Source organism: Populus trichocarpa, chromosome 5 (genome assembly GCF_000002775.5).
Source record: "Populus trichocarpa isolate Nisqually-1 chromosome 5, P.trichocarpa_v4.1, whole genome shotgun sequence".
NCBI lineage: Eukaryota > Viridiplantae > Streptophyta > Magnoliopsida > Malpighiales > Salicaceae > Populus > Populus trichocarpa.
In genome coordinates this window covers 18,878,636-18,895,115 of record NC_037289.2, presented here as the reverse complement: position 1 = coordinate 18,895,115, position 16,480 = coordinate 18,878,636, and the positions used below count along the sequence as shown (strand labels likewise).

Below are 16,480 nucleotides of genomic sequence, written 5' to 3'. Positions count from 1 at the left end.
AAATACAAGAAAAATTAAAATTGAAAGACTAAATCAAAATGGAATAATACTTATTCAAAAGGACAACATACAAAAAAAAAAGAATTATAAGAAAAAATGACAAAAATTTTCATTGTGAGGGTTGAATTGAAGAGAAAAATAACTAATATACCAAAACACATTATTCCAAGGTCATTTTGATGATGATGATTATTATTATTATTATTATTATTATTATTACAATTATTGTTATCACCACCACCATCACCACTACTACTATTATTATTGTGTACTATCATTAATTAACACAGTTACAATCATAATAAATTATTATTATTGCTACTATTATTACTATTATTATCACTATATATTAGCATCATCATCATCATCACTATTACTACTACTACTATTACTACTATCATTATCATTACTATTATTATTATTAGTATTGCTGTCATTATTATTGTTGTTGAAAAAACAAAAACCATAAATTTGATTTGAAGGATAAAATTGAAAACCATAAAAAAAATTGACAAAAAAGCCAAGGAAAAAAACCAAGAAATCAAAAGAAAACGAACTGAATTGAAATCTTTATTATTATTGAAAAAAAAAAATCATAAAATTGACTTGAAGGATAAAATTGAAAGCATAAAAACTTTAACAAAAGAGAAAAGAAACAAAATAAGAAATCAAAAGTAAAAGGATCGAACTGAAAAATATTATATATACAAATTAGAATTGAAGGATTAAATTGACAAATAATAAAAATTTAACATAAGGAAAAAGACAAAAATAAACAATCAAAAGTAAAAGAACTAAATCTAAAAAAAATAATAAAAATAAGGGCTAGAGTGTATCTCTCCGTGTAAGAGAGAGAAATGAAGGTGGAAAAAAACAAAGGGAAACCTATGATAAAGCAGTCAGTCACCTTTAGATGACACACGCCAGTCATAAAGAAAGAGGACATGGTGGAGAACAAAATGAGATGGTGGGAGAAAATTTTCAACCGTCAGGAGGCGTTGCACGCGCCGCCTGAAGTGTGTGGTGCTTCCCACGCGTCAACAACTTTTTGAATAAAAAAATATTAATTAAATGTTAAACTGCTTCATCATCCATGATCAACCTAGTAATTACAAAAAAAAAAAAAACACCTTGAGGAAAATACACCAATACCCATGTATATGGTTGATTTTTTTTAGTTCAAGGACAATTGTGTAATTGTACTATACAATTAAAAGAAAAATACGTCCTAAAACACTATTGTCTAACAATGTTAGTTTTTTTTTTTTAATTTTAGGGGTATTCTAGTTATTTTACTGTACATTAAAAGATGATTAGACAAAAACACTTCTAAACAAATCTATAATAACAAATAAACTATGTAAAAGATCAAAATACCTTTAAATCAAATACAATAAATATTTTTTTTCTCAAAACTATAGATATCACTCCACTATTTTAGTGAATAGGATAAAGGGAATTCACCCTCTCTTTTTTTTAAGTATATTTGTTATATATATAAAAGAAAATAAAAGAAAATGACAATAAACTTTAATTCTTTTAAATTCCTGAAAGGCACCTCTATAGTCCGATGGCTCAAAAGTAAAGAGACGCAACCTGCAGCGTGTTCGATTTATTTCGTGTACAAAATGTGAAAGTTCACTCACAGCCTTGGAGCCTGAAATCCATTAATTTTCATCTGCAATGGGGCACGTAAGAAAGCTTCGAAACCCTTAATTTTTGCCATATTCCTTATCTCGTGGCATGAAATCTATGGAGGAGAGACCCTGTGAATGAATTTTCCGATTTGATGGTTAAGGTTTGATTATTTAACAGCTACTGCGTATTTTCATCACTCAAACCCTAGACATGACCATCACATACCTCAAGGCCCTCAACTTGCCTTTTTTTTTTCAACATCAAGACACTATCTATGCTAGGGCACCTATATATCCAGTACGGAAGACATGTGCGCCTTCATTTTACGTATCAGACACACCCTAGTCTATGTAAAAGTCTTGTCCAGATTTCTAAATTAAAACCCTAAGCAACGATTAATATCAGTCATCTCCACAGGAGGAAGAAAAGGAACCAATGGTTAACAAGGTGAAATAAAACTACCAAAGCCAGATCAAACACCAGATAAAAGCAGATGGCTTGGTTTTGTCAACTACCCGCAAACAAACCCTTATCTGGTTCTCCCTTTGTGCCACTCGAAAGTCTTGTATCCTCTAACTCGTAATAGTAAGCTCCTCTCTATTGCTTTGCCTTATTTCTGTGATCTCTCTTTAACTCCTAGCTCTACTCTACCTCCTCACACCTTCAATTTCAAATCAAGAAAAAGAAACAAATAGAAGAGAAAGGGCTTCTCTGTGTGTGGTGGTGCGAAATGGGGAGAGGTAAGATTGAGATCAAGAGGATTGAGAACGCAAGCAACAGGCAGGTGACCTACTCTAAGAGGAAAAATGGGATTATAAAAAAAGCTAAGGAGATCACAGTTTTATGCGATGCTCAAGTTTCTCTTGTCATCTTTGCTAGTTCTGGAAGGATGCATGAGTACTGCAGCCCTTCCACTACGTATGTAGTTCCAGTTTGTTTCTTCCTCGTTTGTCTAGGTCTTTTGTGAATCTTACGGTTCTCATTTTTTCTCTCTTGTTTTTTTTTTGTTAACTTTTTACTGATTTTTTTTATATATTTTTTTTTAATTTTGACGTTTTCTCTGAGTTAAATTATGTTTTTGATGGTGAAGGGTGGTCGATCTGTTGGACAAGTATCACAAGCAGTCTGGTAAGAGGCTGTGGGACGCTAAACATGAGGTGGTGTTTAATTCTCTTCCCTCCTCTCTTCTGTCTCTTTCCGCTTCCTAATATCCGATCCAATACCTTTTGTCCATTGTTTTTACCTTCGAAAGCATCTTGTTATTCCAATAGAAAATGAGATGAAGTCTATATATTTTGCTAAAATCATGACAAGAAACATGAACTTTGAATTCTATGAACAGATCTACAAAAGGGATATTGCAGTCTGTTATAATATTGTTTTTATAAAAGAAAACTAAAAATCTATAGTATTATGAACAGATCTAGTAAAAATTGTTTTCTCAATGACTTCCTTTTCCTTGCTAAAATTGAAAGATCACTAAAAAGGTGTTAGCTAGACCACAAGGAAATGAAAATTGTTTCCAGAAATAGATCTAAGCAGTTGATCAAATTTACTCCTCGTTACAGGCTTCACAGGGACGCCACTAGAACATTTGTTTTTTGGAATATAAACCCATTTATCTGTCATGTAATACAAGTTTTGTGGGCCGATCTGCTCATTACCTGTCTCTCTTTTCTGTAATTTCTATCGTTTATGTTCATGTGCAAAGAAAATTTTAACACGTAGGGTTTCTATATATATATATATATATATATATATATATATATATCAAAAAAAAAAAAAAACAGAACCTCAGCAAAGAGATTGACAGAATCAAGAAAGAGAATGACAGCATGCAGATTGAGCTGAGGTAAAATATCCTTTCTCCCTCTCTCTATGATCCTTGATTTCTCTTTCTGTCTCTCATTCTGATCATGTCAAAATATGTGAGTTTCCAGGCACCTGAAAGGGGAAGATATCTCATCCTTGCACCACACAGAGTTGATGGCCATAGAGGAAGCCCTCGATGCTGGCCTAGCCGCTGTCCGTAAAAAGCAGGCCAGTACAATATTTTATAGTAACAAAAATGTTTATAGTTGTTTGCTAATTAGAAGCGATCCTGACACACACACACACACACACACACACACACACACACACACATATATATAGAAGGATTAATCTTTCTGCACTCCTTTTTTTTTTAATGTTCATTTTTGGGTTTCCTTTCGGCAGATGGAGTACCACAGCATGTTGGAGCAAAATGTATGTAGATTACATACTGTTTCTTCATATCGTGACTGACAGGATATTATTGCTTCGATTTTGTTGGCCTCTTCTTATCATCTTCGCTTCTTCTTCTTTTCCCAGAATAAAACTAGTGAAAGTCCTGCTTTATGTCTAACTATTTTCCTTCTTACTGAAAATTTTCAGGAAAAGATGTTGGATGAGGAGTTCAAGCGCCTCCAGTTCGTTCTGGTATAATTAGCTATCACCTTCACTCTGAACTTTATGTGTGCTTGTGTGTTTCATGCATGTAGAATTGGCTATATATGCCATGCACCACACCAATGTTCAAGAACCAACTAATTGTCTATCCAAAAAGCTAAAAGAAAGCTCTACCAGAAAATCAAGTGCGTACAACATAAGAAGAAAAAAGCAAAAATTAAATTATATATCCTCACGGCAGGCAGGCCCTCTTAATTCATCTTTGTTAATAAAAGTAAATTTTGTTACGTACTGAACTCGAGTATGTATCCTGATACCACAAAGTGAAAAGTAAAATAAAATTGTCAAAATCAATCCATATATATCTTGATTGGTTTGAGTCATCCCATCAAACAATTAAGTAGATCATGACGACCCCGCCCGGTTCTCAATCTTACTGTGAATATATATATATATATTCCTTATAAATTTGTCAACACATATTCTCTTTATCTATATGTATTTGCAGCAGCAACAAGAGATGGCTATGGGAGAGAATGCAATGGAGATGGAAAATGCTTATCATCAACAAAGGATGAGGGACTATAATTTCCAGGTGCCTTTCGCATTCCGCGTGCAGCCTATCCAGCCAAATTTGCAAGAGAGAATGTAATTAATAGGGTCTTAGTTGGTATCCATAATCCTCATCTTCCTTTCTTAACTAACGTTTTCAGCATTCCAGTACTGTTTGTATTAATTAGATAAGATCCTAAGCTTAGACTGTGGAAAACAAGTTATTTGTGTGTGACTGCGTGTGCATTCAAAACCCTATGTTTATTTATACGCCTATCTGCTTTATAAATCAAGGCCATGAATTTCGAGCTTAGTCGACCTAGTAAGAAATAAAACTTTTCTAACAATCATATATTTTATATACAAAACTTGAATTCAAAACCTTGTTTAAAAACAATAAGTATTAAATCACTTGAACTAAACACTGTTGGTTTTGATTGGAGAGTATCGATGCTGTACTCCTCAAACACATTTCATGATTGAAAATGTCTCTTTTTGATCCCGAGTGATGATCCTCAAAAAATTAATTCATCTCGAGTCATCATTCAGCTCAGAAATCGTGGGTTGATCATCTTAAACTCTACTCTCTTCTCCAAAACCAAAACCTTCACCTGACGTGATTATTAAAAAAAATGCCTAAAGGGTGTCTACCTAAGGTTCAGGCACATGTTTTGCCCAGCAAAAATGAAGTCGGCATGTGATTGAAAATCCATCGCGATGACCTCCTACCAGCGAACCCCCAATTTTGCTTTGACATGGTCAACGTGGGTGTTTTTGTAGTGTTCTTAGTCAAACAATTCTCTAATGACACTTCATCCACCCTCCCATACGAGGTCTATGTTTCACATTGAGTGTCGATAACCAATAACTCAGGGAGACATGTAATTTTCTCTTGATACAACAACACCTCGCGGTCAATTTTAATGTCAAACCTAAAATAAAAACCCTCTATCCATAGGATAATCCTCAACTTGCTTTTTCTTAATTAAATCTCTGGCATGTCAATGAATTATCAGTAAGATCTTTCCATTAATCTTAATTTTAGTTAATATGATTGTTAAGTAGTCACTTTAAAAATGTTAGTAAATTTATTTTAAAACCATAGTTGATAGGCACATTTGATGTCGAGTTTACAATGGATTCCACTCATTTTAAGGTTAAAATCTTATTGGAAATTATTCTTCCACATGAGTTTTTTAACAATAAATGGTAACATGATCAAAATAAATTGCGGATAAATAAGAAATTGATCTAAAAAAACTTTTAGTTGAAATATTTTTGTGAAGCTTAAAACCTTCTATACCACAAAAAAAAAATACAAGATTATCTTAGAAGTTTATATAGTAGAAAGTTGAAGAGTTATAAATGAGTCTAACCAAAGTAGTATGAGTTTAATCAATACGCATGCACTTGGCTTGACTTAGGCCACGAGCCTAGGACTTATTTATTTTTTTTGCTTATTTATTTTGAACTTAGATTTAAGTTTATTACAAAATAATTCTTTGGTGCATAAATAATTTTTTTTTATCATCCCACTTATATATATACAACCTATGAATAGAGATTTTGGGTAGTCTTCTTCCTTCTGGATAGTTTATTTTCAAAGAAAAATATTTGTTAATTTTTTAAGGCAAAAAGTTATAAGGTTTTTTTATGATAGGTAATTAAGACAAATAACGGGAATTAATTTTGATAATTACCTAGAATGCATGCTAAGTTTCTTGTTTAATTCTATTTGAAGATCAATTAACTTGGTTAGATATAATTACATGTTTATCTAAACTAAATGGACTACAAGAAAAGTGCATGTTATATAAACTAAACAATTATTATTTCTAGTCTTATTTATATCTCAAAACAAATAATCCTAAGGCTTTATTATTTTTTTAGTTTATACATCTAATTATCTGCAACAAGTTTTTTTTTAAGCTGTTAACATAATTAATTTTAAGTTAAGTTTACTTTTAATTTAGTTTGGTATGTTCAATCAATTTTATTAATCTATATGCATATTATATTGATATGATGCATGAATATCTTTTGAACTTAAAATTGTTAAATAGTGATTAATATAATATTGCATAATTATAAGACTTTTGTTTATTAGTTTGTTTAGTATCTTGTGGTTGTTATATATATATATATATATATATATATATATATATATATATTTGTTTTATACTTGTATTTGATAAGCTAATTTTTAATTATAAAGTTTTGGTTATTATTTATTTAGAAATATACCATGACTTCTACGTAAGAAATGGTTACCACAATTAATGTTGTTTCGACAAATACTACTTTGGTAAGAAGGACTCTGCCATCATATTTCATGGTGCATTGTGAAAAACCTGAAAAATTCAATGGATTGAACTTTAAGAGATGATAGCAAAAGATAATATCCAATTTGACTACCTTTAACTTGGCAAAGTTTGTTATTGAAAAAGTGTTAATGTTGTCAAATGAAGAATATGATCCTATAACTATTGCAGTAATTTCTTGTATACGAACTACATCTTAAATAGATTGGATAATACACTATATGATGTGTATAGTTTAATCAAGAGCGCATAGATAATATTAGATAAAACTACAGATGTTGGCATGAAAAAGTTCACAATCAATAAATTTATAGGCTTTAAAATGGTCGACTCAAAGACTATTATAAGTCAAGTTTAATACTTTCAGATCATCTTACATGATATTCATGCCAAAAATATGACTTTGAGTGAATCCTTCTAAATGGCTATAATTGAAAATTTGTCACTATCTTGGAAAGACTTTAAGAATTACTTTAAGCATGCGTAAGGAAATGGAAGTTGAAGACCTCATTTTGAGGTTAAGAACATAAAAGGATAATAAGTTGTCCAAAAATAAAAATTAACTCTTTTGACATGGCCCGAAGATAAATATTGTGGAACAAGTGGCAAAGACCCATAATAAAACTAAAAGAAAAGGGCATGTTGTTAAATGGAAAGAGATTGTTAAAAGGTTTAATAGCACATGTTTCATCTGCAATAAAGCCAAGCACTAAGCCACTAATTACATAAATAAAGGTCAGCAAGGAAACCATAAGAAAAATATTACTCAATCCAACATCACCGAGGTTGATTACCTAATAAATAAAGATTCATAAGTGAATCTACTTGTTGTTATTTATGACGTCAAATTAATCAACAATTCCAAGTAGTGTTGGGTAGATACTTGTGTAATAAGACATATATACGTCGAGAAAATGATGTTTTTCACATATAAAAAAGTGGATGATGAACACTTGTACATGAGAAACTCTTCAACCTCCAACATACTAAGTGTTGGAAAGGTCATATTGAAGATGACTTTTAAAAAGCTTCTTACCATTAACAATGTGATCCATGTTGCTAATATAAGGAAGAACTTAATGTCTAGCGTATTGTTGAGCAAATATTATTGTAAGATGGTCTTTGAGAGTGATAAATTTGTACTCTAAAACGAGCATGTTTGTAGGAAAGGAGTATATTAGTGATGACCTTCTCAAAATGAATATAATTATCATTCCAATAAAGGATGATGATGATGACGGTGATGTCTATCATCGTCATCGTCATAATAATAATAATAATAATAATAATATATTTTTTTTCTATTTTCTTGAGTCTTGTGATATGTAGCATAAAAAGTTAGAATATGTGAATTATAATTATATACAAAGGTTAATTAACCTTGAATTATTATCAAGTATGGTTTTTTAGGGAAAAAAAACATAAGCACGAAGTTTGTGTAGAATTAAAATTCACAAAGCATTCTTTTCAAAAAATTGAAAAAAAGTAGTAAACCTCTAAACTTAATTCACTTGGATATCAGTTATTTAAAATTTATGCAAACTAGATATAGAAAAAAAGCATTACATTAGTTTTATAAATGATTGCATAAGGTGTTGTTTTACCTATTTTCTTAGAAGAAAAAATAAGGCTCTTGGAATGTTTAAACATTACAAGAATAAATTTGAAAATTAACTTAATAAAAAAATAATTGTAATAATAAGTGGTATATGTGAATAATATTAAGCTCTTTTTGGTGAATTTTGTTTTTAAAATGGTATTACCCACCAAGTCACTACTCTTTATTAACCTCAATGAAATGGCATTACAGAACATAAAAATAAAAATTTAAAAGAAATAAAGAATATCATGTTGATAAGTTTATAAGTACCTTAGAATTCATAAGGGGAGACAATTATAACTACTAATTATATACTTAACAAATTATCCCATAAAAAATTAGAGAATATACTATATAAATTATGAAAATATAGAAGACCTTCCTATAAATATCTCAAAGTGTGAGGGTGTCATGAAAAAATGGTTGTACCCGATCCCAAAAAGGTCAAGACATGACTTAAAACTATGAAATGTGTTTTTATTAGATATGTTTATAACAATAGTGTATATCAATTTCTTGTACACAAGTTAAGTATTAAGGATATTCATCACAATACTATAAATGAATGTTATATTATTTGAAGATGTATTTCTATTAAAAGAAGCATAAAAAAATTATTAACTTAAGAGAACAATTGGGGTTGACTCAAGTAGTCATCATCATTTGAAAGATGGTGAAGTTGAGCCTAGAAGAAGTAAAAAGGAAAAAATAACCAAAATGTTTGGTCCTAATTTTCTAGCATACTTGTTAGAAAATGAACTTTAGATATACTTTAAGGCAATGTCATGTCTCGAAGATTTCTTTTGAAAAAAGGTGGTCCATAGTGGAATAAAATCTATTATGAATAATCATAAATGGAAACTAGTGGGTCTTCCACCTATCAGTAAATTATTAAGTCATTAGTGGCATCTTCAAAAAACAAAAGATGAAAGCTGATGGAACCATTGACAAATACAAAGCAAGACTTATTGTTAAAGGATTCAAACAATAAGGAAGCATAAAAAAAATCTGACACACATTCGCCCATGTCAAAAATAATTTTTATATGAATATTAATAGTCATCACAACTATTAACAAGCTTGAAATATGTCAAATAGATGTAAAAATAACTTTCTTAAATTATGACCTTAATGATGAGGTTTATATAAAACAACCTGAAAGTTTTGCTGTTAATGAGAAATAAAAGAAAGTCTATAAGTTTGTGAAATTATTATATAGTTTGAAATAAGTAATAAATAATGGTATGAATTTTTGATGAGGTTATTTTTTCAAACGAGTTTAAAATTAATTAAGTTGATAAATATGTTTGTGTGATAAACACAAATAAAGATTATGATCAAGTTTACTAAGATAATGATAACTAGTAGGTTTGACAAGAAAGACATGAGTGTTACAAATATCATACTGAGAATAAAAAATATTAGGACATTTTATGGGTTGATATTGTCTTAATCTCATTATATTGATAAAATTCTCAATAAATTTTCTAAATATAACAATAGCACAATTAAAACATCAATGGACATAAGTGTGTTTCTATCTAAAAATAAAGGAAAAGAAATAAATCAATTGAAATATTCTTGAACTATTGAGAGCTTGATGATGTTATAAATTGCACAATACCTGATATTGCATACTTATTTAGCAAATTGATTAGATTTATCAGTAATCCGAGTATGGATCATTTAAAAGCAATAAATAGAGAACTCAAATATTTAAGGTGATTTTTGGACCATGGGTTACACTAAAATGGTTATTCGAAGATACTAGAAGGATACAATGGTATAAATTGGATATCAAACACTAAGGATTCAAAATTCACTAATAAATATGTCTTCATACTTGATGGAACATCTATGTCATATAAATCCTCTTAGCAAATGTGTATCATAATATCCATGATGAAATCAAAGTTTATTGTTATTGACAAAGCTGGAAAGGAAGCAAGTGACTTCATAATTTTTTAAAGGAGATTCTATGTTAGCAAAAATCAATGTGAGTAATTTGTGTCCATTGCAACAATCAGTCTATAATTGGAAGGGCACAAAGTAGTATGTATAATGGTAAGTTTAGACATATATGTCATACACATAATGCCATTAAACACTATCTCAAATGGAATTACTTGCATTGGTTTATCCAAAGGAAAATATTATGGATTTGCTAACTAAAAGTTTATTGATAGAGCTTGTACATAATTCATTAAAGAGAATAGACTTACAACCTTTAAAAATAAAAAAGGTTGATAATTATACCCCTATCTAGTTGATTGAAGATTCCAAGATTTAGGTTTAAAGAAAAAACTAAGTCACACAACATTCTTAAGCACTTGGAAATTAATTAATTTCTTCATTGTTCTAATGATGACAGAGATGTTAGTTGTTGCGTGATGAAGGATAAGTTATGCTCTGAATGATTTTTGTATCTTTGTATACTAAATAGAGTATAACAAAATATTTTTAATAAAAGATCACCTATATTAGTGAAAAATATAGCTATTTCTTTAAGAATTAAAAAATATATAGAATTCTCTAAAGCACTCATAATATAGGGTTACTCAGGTTTAAAAAACACAATCATGAGAACCAAATAAAATATTTAGGTAGAGAACTATGTGAGTATTGTTGTCATGGTCTACATAGAAAGCTGAATAGTTCAACATATTATGTTCACTATTTAACCAAATAAATTTGATAGTATTTTACTAAAAAAGGTTCAAAGTCAAAAGCTATCTATCATCATATAGTGATCCATTAAATCACTATCTCTCTACAAATCTTAAAGGTTTTTTCAACTAGTCAGATAATTTTCATTTATATAGGGAATTGTTAGTAAATTTGTTTCAAAACCATGGCTAATTGATAAATTTAAGGTTAAATGTCAAGTGTTTTCCACCCACTTTTATGGTTAAAACTTTGTTAACAATTATTCTTCAACATAAGTTCTTTAATAAGAAATATTAACATAATTAAAAAAATATGGATGAATGAAAAATTATTCTCAAATAATTTTTGGTTGACATGTTTTTGTGAAACTAAAAACTCTTATCTCGAAAAAGAAAAATACAAGATTGTCTTATATTTTATATAACAAGAAGTTGAAGAGTCAAAAATTAGTTTAAGCAAAATAGTATGAGTTTGTAATAACCCCAATTATATAAACTCAAATTATATAATATATATTCGTGATTACCAATATATATATATATTATTCTCAAATAATTTTTGGTTGGCATGTTTTTGTGAAACTAAAAACTCTCTATCTCAAAAAAAAAAATACAAGATTGTCTTATATTTTATATAACAGGAAGTTGAAGAGTCATAAATTAGTTTAAGCGAAGTAGTATGAGTTTGTAATAACTCCAATTATATAAACTCAAATTATATGATATATATTCGTGGTTACCAATATATATATATATATATATATATATATATATATATATATTAATGAAATTTCAGCAGAGTTTTCTCTGTATTATTTCAATACCAAGTTATCGACTCAATTATTTCTCAACCTGTAATATCAATCACAATTTTCATCCCATCATTTGGACTTTGAAAACTCAAGCATATATTAATATCTCATTTCTTTTTTTCTATAGAACAATTATTTAAAACTAATTAATTCATAGCATGCATTGTTTGTGTTTTTTTTTAAATAATTGTTCTCAAATATGCAAACAACCAACCATAATTCAACTTAATAATAACATCATAAATTATATCATACATAAGTTAAGTTAAACATTACAATTCTTAAACATGAAAATGTATTACAACAAAATTTTAGTTCTTTCAATTGCATCAATCACTTAACAAAATTATTTATCCATGCATCTACTTTTCAGTATGAGGGTGCGAAGTACCTAAAAACATGATCACATTAAACATGATTAAAATTGCATATTTCGACAAATAATTGATTAAGAAATAAATATTCATGAACATTGAAGTAATTCTCACATCATTAAAAGAATTATCATATCCTTAGTAATTTAATAATTTCATAAATTCTTTTCCGGATTAAAGGATAAAATGTAGAAAAAAATATTAAGAGTGTCTCCAACAAACCCACATATTTAACTTCAATACAAATCGATTAAATTTTACAATTTATGTATTACACCAAATAATTATCTCATTAACCCGGAAGTTAATTCTCTTAACATGTCCATTCATCAGAACATTATTTCCAGTAATTAGGAAATAATCTTATTGACTCACCCATTTAACAGGGCATTATTTTCAGTAACCAGGAAATAACCTTTTGACTTGCTCATTCAACAAGGCATTATTCACAATAACCAGGAAATAATCTCCTCGACTCGCCCATTCAACAAGGCATTATTTTATCTTTTTTTTAACTTTATACTAAAATTACAATCTATAAAAATTTCTTCTATAATCATTTAAAGTAAGCTATTTAATTACTTCAAGGTGTCAAACACCTACTTAGTGTGTGTACGCGTGAAGAGGTCCCTTGTTACTGATTAGGTCCTGCGGCCTTCTCTGTACCAACACAATTTACTATGTCATTATTCATTCATTTGAACCGCTAAAATTCTAATACCAATTATATATTTATTGATTAAATCCAACACCCTTAATTAAGCTTAATTAAACATTTAATTCGAGGAGGATAAAACCCTCTTTTTGAATTATTTATTTATTTATTTATTACAAAAGTCATTATTCAATTTAACCTATCAACATCAATTATCTTCAATTTGGCAAGATTTCTCAATAATATTATCAAGACTCAATTTTCTAATTTTCTTCTTCTTTTAGCTAAAATTAACCTAAGAAAGAAAGTGAAGATTTTTCTTTTCTCTTTGAAAAATTCTTACTCCTTTCATATAATAACACTTATAAACCTATATCTTTCCACATTTTCCAAACAAATGTATTAAAACAATTGAAAAATTACTTATGGATTCAGGATCACTCTTCTCAAGATCCTTCAATGTCCTCACCTTCTCTATCTAATGAATCAAATTTGTAATCTATCTTTGCTTGTCTTTTATCATCATTTTTTTAACACCTATTTTCAATTTTGCAATTCATCTATGCATGTTTTCCATCACTAGTTTTTAAATGTCTCTTTCTCGAAGGAAAACCTCTTCATCCCCTCATATATAAGCACATCTTATTTTGCTATCTCTTTCAATCATTGTTATTCAAGCACACAATAAGCAAATAACATCCGAGATCATTAGGCTTTTATACCAACTGATACAAATAGAAGCAATATAAGAAAACATCAAGCTAGAAAAGACAAATTAAAGCCAAATAAGGTTGTCATATAGAAGCCTAATTTATGATTTTATTATTGAATATTTCTCTTTTAGGAGTCTTCTATTTAAAAGGTTTATAATTCCTTAGATAAAACTAAAACCCAACCTAAACAAATTAGGTCTTAAAAGTAAAGGAAAGTAATAAGAGTCCTAAACAATCTAGAAAAAATAAAATTATTAAGCATAATATTTAATTTTCTAAACTAATAGAAAAAAATAAAAATATCTAAGAAAACAAATAACACTTTTTCTAAAATATCCTTATACATCAATTTCTTTAATGTTGTCACTTCACAATTATTTTTTCAAATGCATTTTATTTTCTTAAACCAAACAAACAATTAATATTCAAATAACATAAAGAGAGTGATTTTTCATAACTATTCAAAACTTTTAAGTAAAAACCCATAAATCTAAACCATGTCATGCTCTTTTATGTATAATGTATTTGTTGGGATAAAGTTAAGAAATATATCATAAGCATTTTTTTTCATTAAAAAATCCATAGATTTATCGAGAATTTTTCCATACTTTTGGAAACTCACTCTTAGCAACTTCAATTTATTTTTTTACATTAATTAATAAAAAAACTAAAAGAGTTAAGACATCTCCTATAGATTATGAGAGAGACCATTGTGGATTCATATATTGATTTATTTATTTTTTTTATCTTATTTTTCATTTTGTTCCCATAATTCTCTATTCTTTTTATTTAGTCCTCTAACATTGCATTGTTTTGAGATTGATCTTGGTGATTTGTCTTTTATACCTGTGTTGGGAATCTCATGGTGTCGATAAAATGTTTACTCGTTTGGTTAATGCTTGGTTTGGAAAAATAAAATTCAATTTCATTCATTTAAAAGAATTAGAGCTTCAAGGACCGAATTCAAAGCTTAAACAAATGCTCAGTGTCTTTTTTGTTGCTAAAACTAAAAATAAAAAATAAAAAAGATCATAAATCTCTTGTAGATTGTGAGAGATATCATTATGAATTCGCATAATAATTTATCTCACTTTTTTAATCTTATTTATTTTGTCCCTCAATTCTATTTACTTTTTATTTGGTCCTTTAACACTGCTTTGATTTAGGATTGATTTTGGTGTTTTGTCTTATATGCCCATGTATAGGGATCTTGTGGTGTTGAGGAAATATATTGTCATTTGTTTTGGTAAAATAAAATTAAATTTTATTAATTTAAAAGAATTAGAGTTTAAGGGACTAAATTTGGAGCTTAAATAAATGTCGAATCTCTTTGTTTTTTTTAACTGTAGTCAGGGAATGATTTGCTCATTTTGAGGCAAATTTAATGTTCTTTTTATCTTTTTTTGTTACTTAACCTTTTTTTTTTAACTTGATCATTTCACATCGTCTTTATTTAAAATTTCACTTGATAGTCTGCTTTGGTTGCTTGGGTAAGGGGATCCTGCAATATAGTGGGGGAATCTTGTCTCTCGGTTAATGCTTGATTTGTAAAAATAGAATAAAATTATGTTGATGTGAAATAATGCCAAAATTAAAACTAAAACTAAAACAAATATGACGGGTGAAATCAAGGGGTAGGGCAACTTGGCTAATGCTTGCAATATATGCGCTAACATGTGGAGACAAACTGCTATGTTTTGACAGCGTTTACAGCTTCCTCTAGCGATCAAATACTGATTTTCTTGGTGGCGTTAGAAGCAGCACAACGAGGACTTTTGGGAGAGGCGTAACATATTAGTAGGGCTTTGACGACATTTGTTTCTTCTTCTCTTCCCGGGATTCACGCTAGCCTACCCAAAATCAAAGGGTATCTTGTCATTTTGTTTTTATGTCAAATTTGATCCTCATTCTTTTCATTGCTATTTTTTTTTTTTGCTTTGGATCCTTTTTAAAATTATTTCTTTTCAACTTTATCATTCAATATTGGATTGGTTAGGAATTGATTTTTATGATTTTTTTAAGGGATGATCACGGTCTTATGATCGAGGTCATAAGTTTGAAAGGTTAGCTTATATTGACTTAAGTCCCTTTTTATATATCTTTTACACTGATTTTCTTTTTCAATTTCATCATTCAATATTCAATCTGTTCTAAAATTGAGTTTCGTGATTTCCTTTGTTTTCCTTTCTATAGAGTTATATATCCAGGTCTCATAACCTAAAGCATGAGTTTAGCAGGTTAACTCGATTTAAATCAGGTCTATATTTTGGGTTGCTTTTGTAAGATTAGATATTTTTTTATTTCAGTTTTAACATTGAGTTGGTTTAAGAATTGAATTTTATAATTTAACCCGTTTGCCTTATATTATGTTATCATATTCGGGGTTTGACAAACTTACCCATATTTTTACTAATGTGTTTTTTGGTACTTTTTATTATTTTTTTCGGTTTCATCCTTATGTATTTGGATAGTTGGAAATTGACCATCATATTTTTTTATAGAATTATCATGACTTGACAATCCATGTTATTTTGTGTAGCCCATGGTTTAGCGTAAACCACGTATTTAGGTCGTGTTTGACAGTGTGGTTGCGGGTGCTTTTTAAATAACTTTTCGTGCCAAAATGCATGCCAATGATTTTTTTTATTTTTTAAAAATCATTTTTGACATCAGTACATCAAAACGATCCAAAACATACAAACCATATTAAATTTTAGTA

General features: G+C 28.9%; 1 protein-coding gene across 2 annotated transcripts; it reads left to right on the top strand.

Moving 5' to 3' along the window:
• Window positions 1-2,214: 2,214 nt before the first annotated feature.
• On the top strand, window positions 2,215-4,933 carry LOC7460978 (agamous-like MADS-box protein MADS9). Of its 2 annotated transcripts, none has more exons than XM_024600303.2 (7): window positions 2,215-2,556; window positions 2,729-2,795; window positions 3,429-3,490; window positions 3,579-3,678; window positions 3,856-3,885; window positions 4,054-4,098; window positions 4,580-4,933. In XM_024600303.2, the coding sequence occupies exons 1-7, from the start codon at window positions 2,369-2,371 to the stop codon at window positions 4,718-4,720; spliced, it is 633 nt and encodes a 210-aa protein (XP_024456071.2). In that variant the 5' UTR covers window positions 2,215-2,368; the 3' UTR covers window positions 4,721-4,933. The 2 variants fall into 2 exon arrangements, with proteins under 2 accessions (XP_024456071.2, XP_002307460.4); XM_002307424.4 differs by having other exon boundaries at window positions 2,228-2,556; window positions 4,577-4,933.
• The last annotated feature ends 11,547 nt before the right edge of the window (window positions 4,934-16,480 follow it).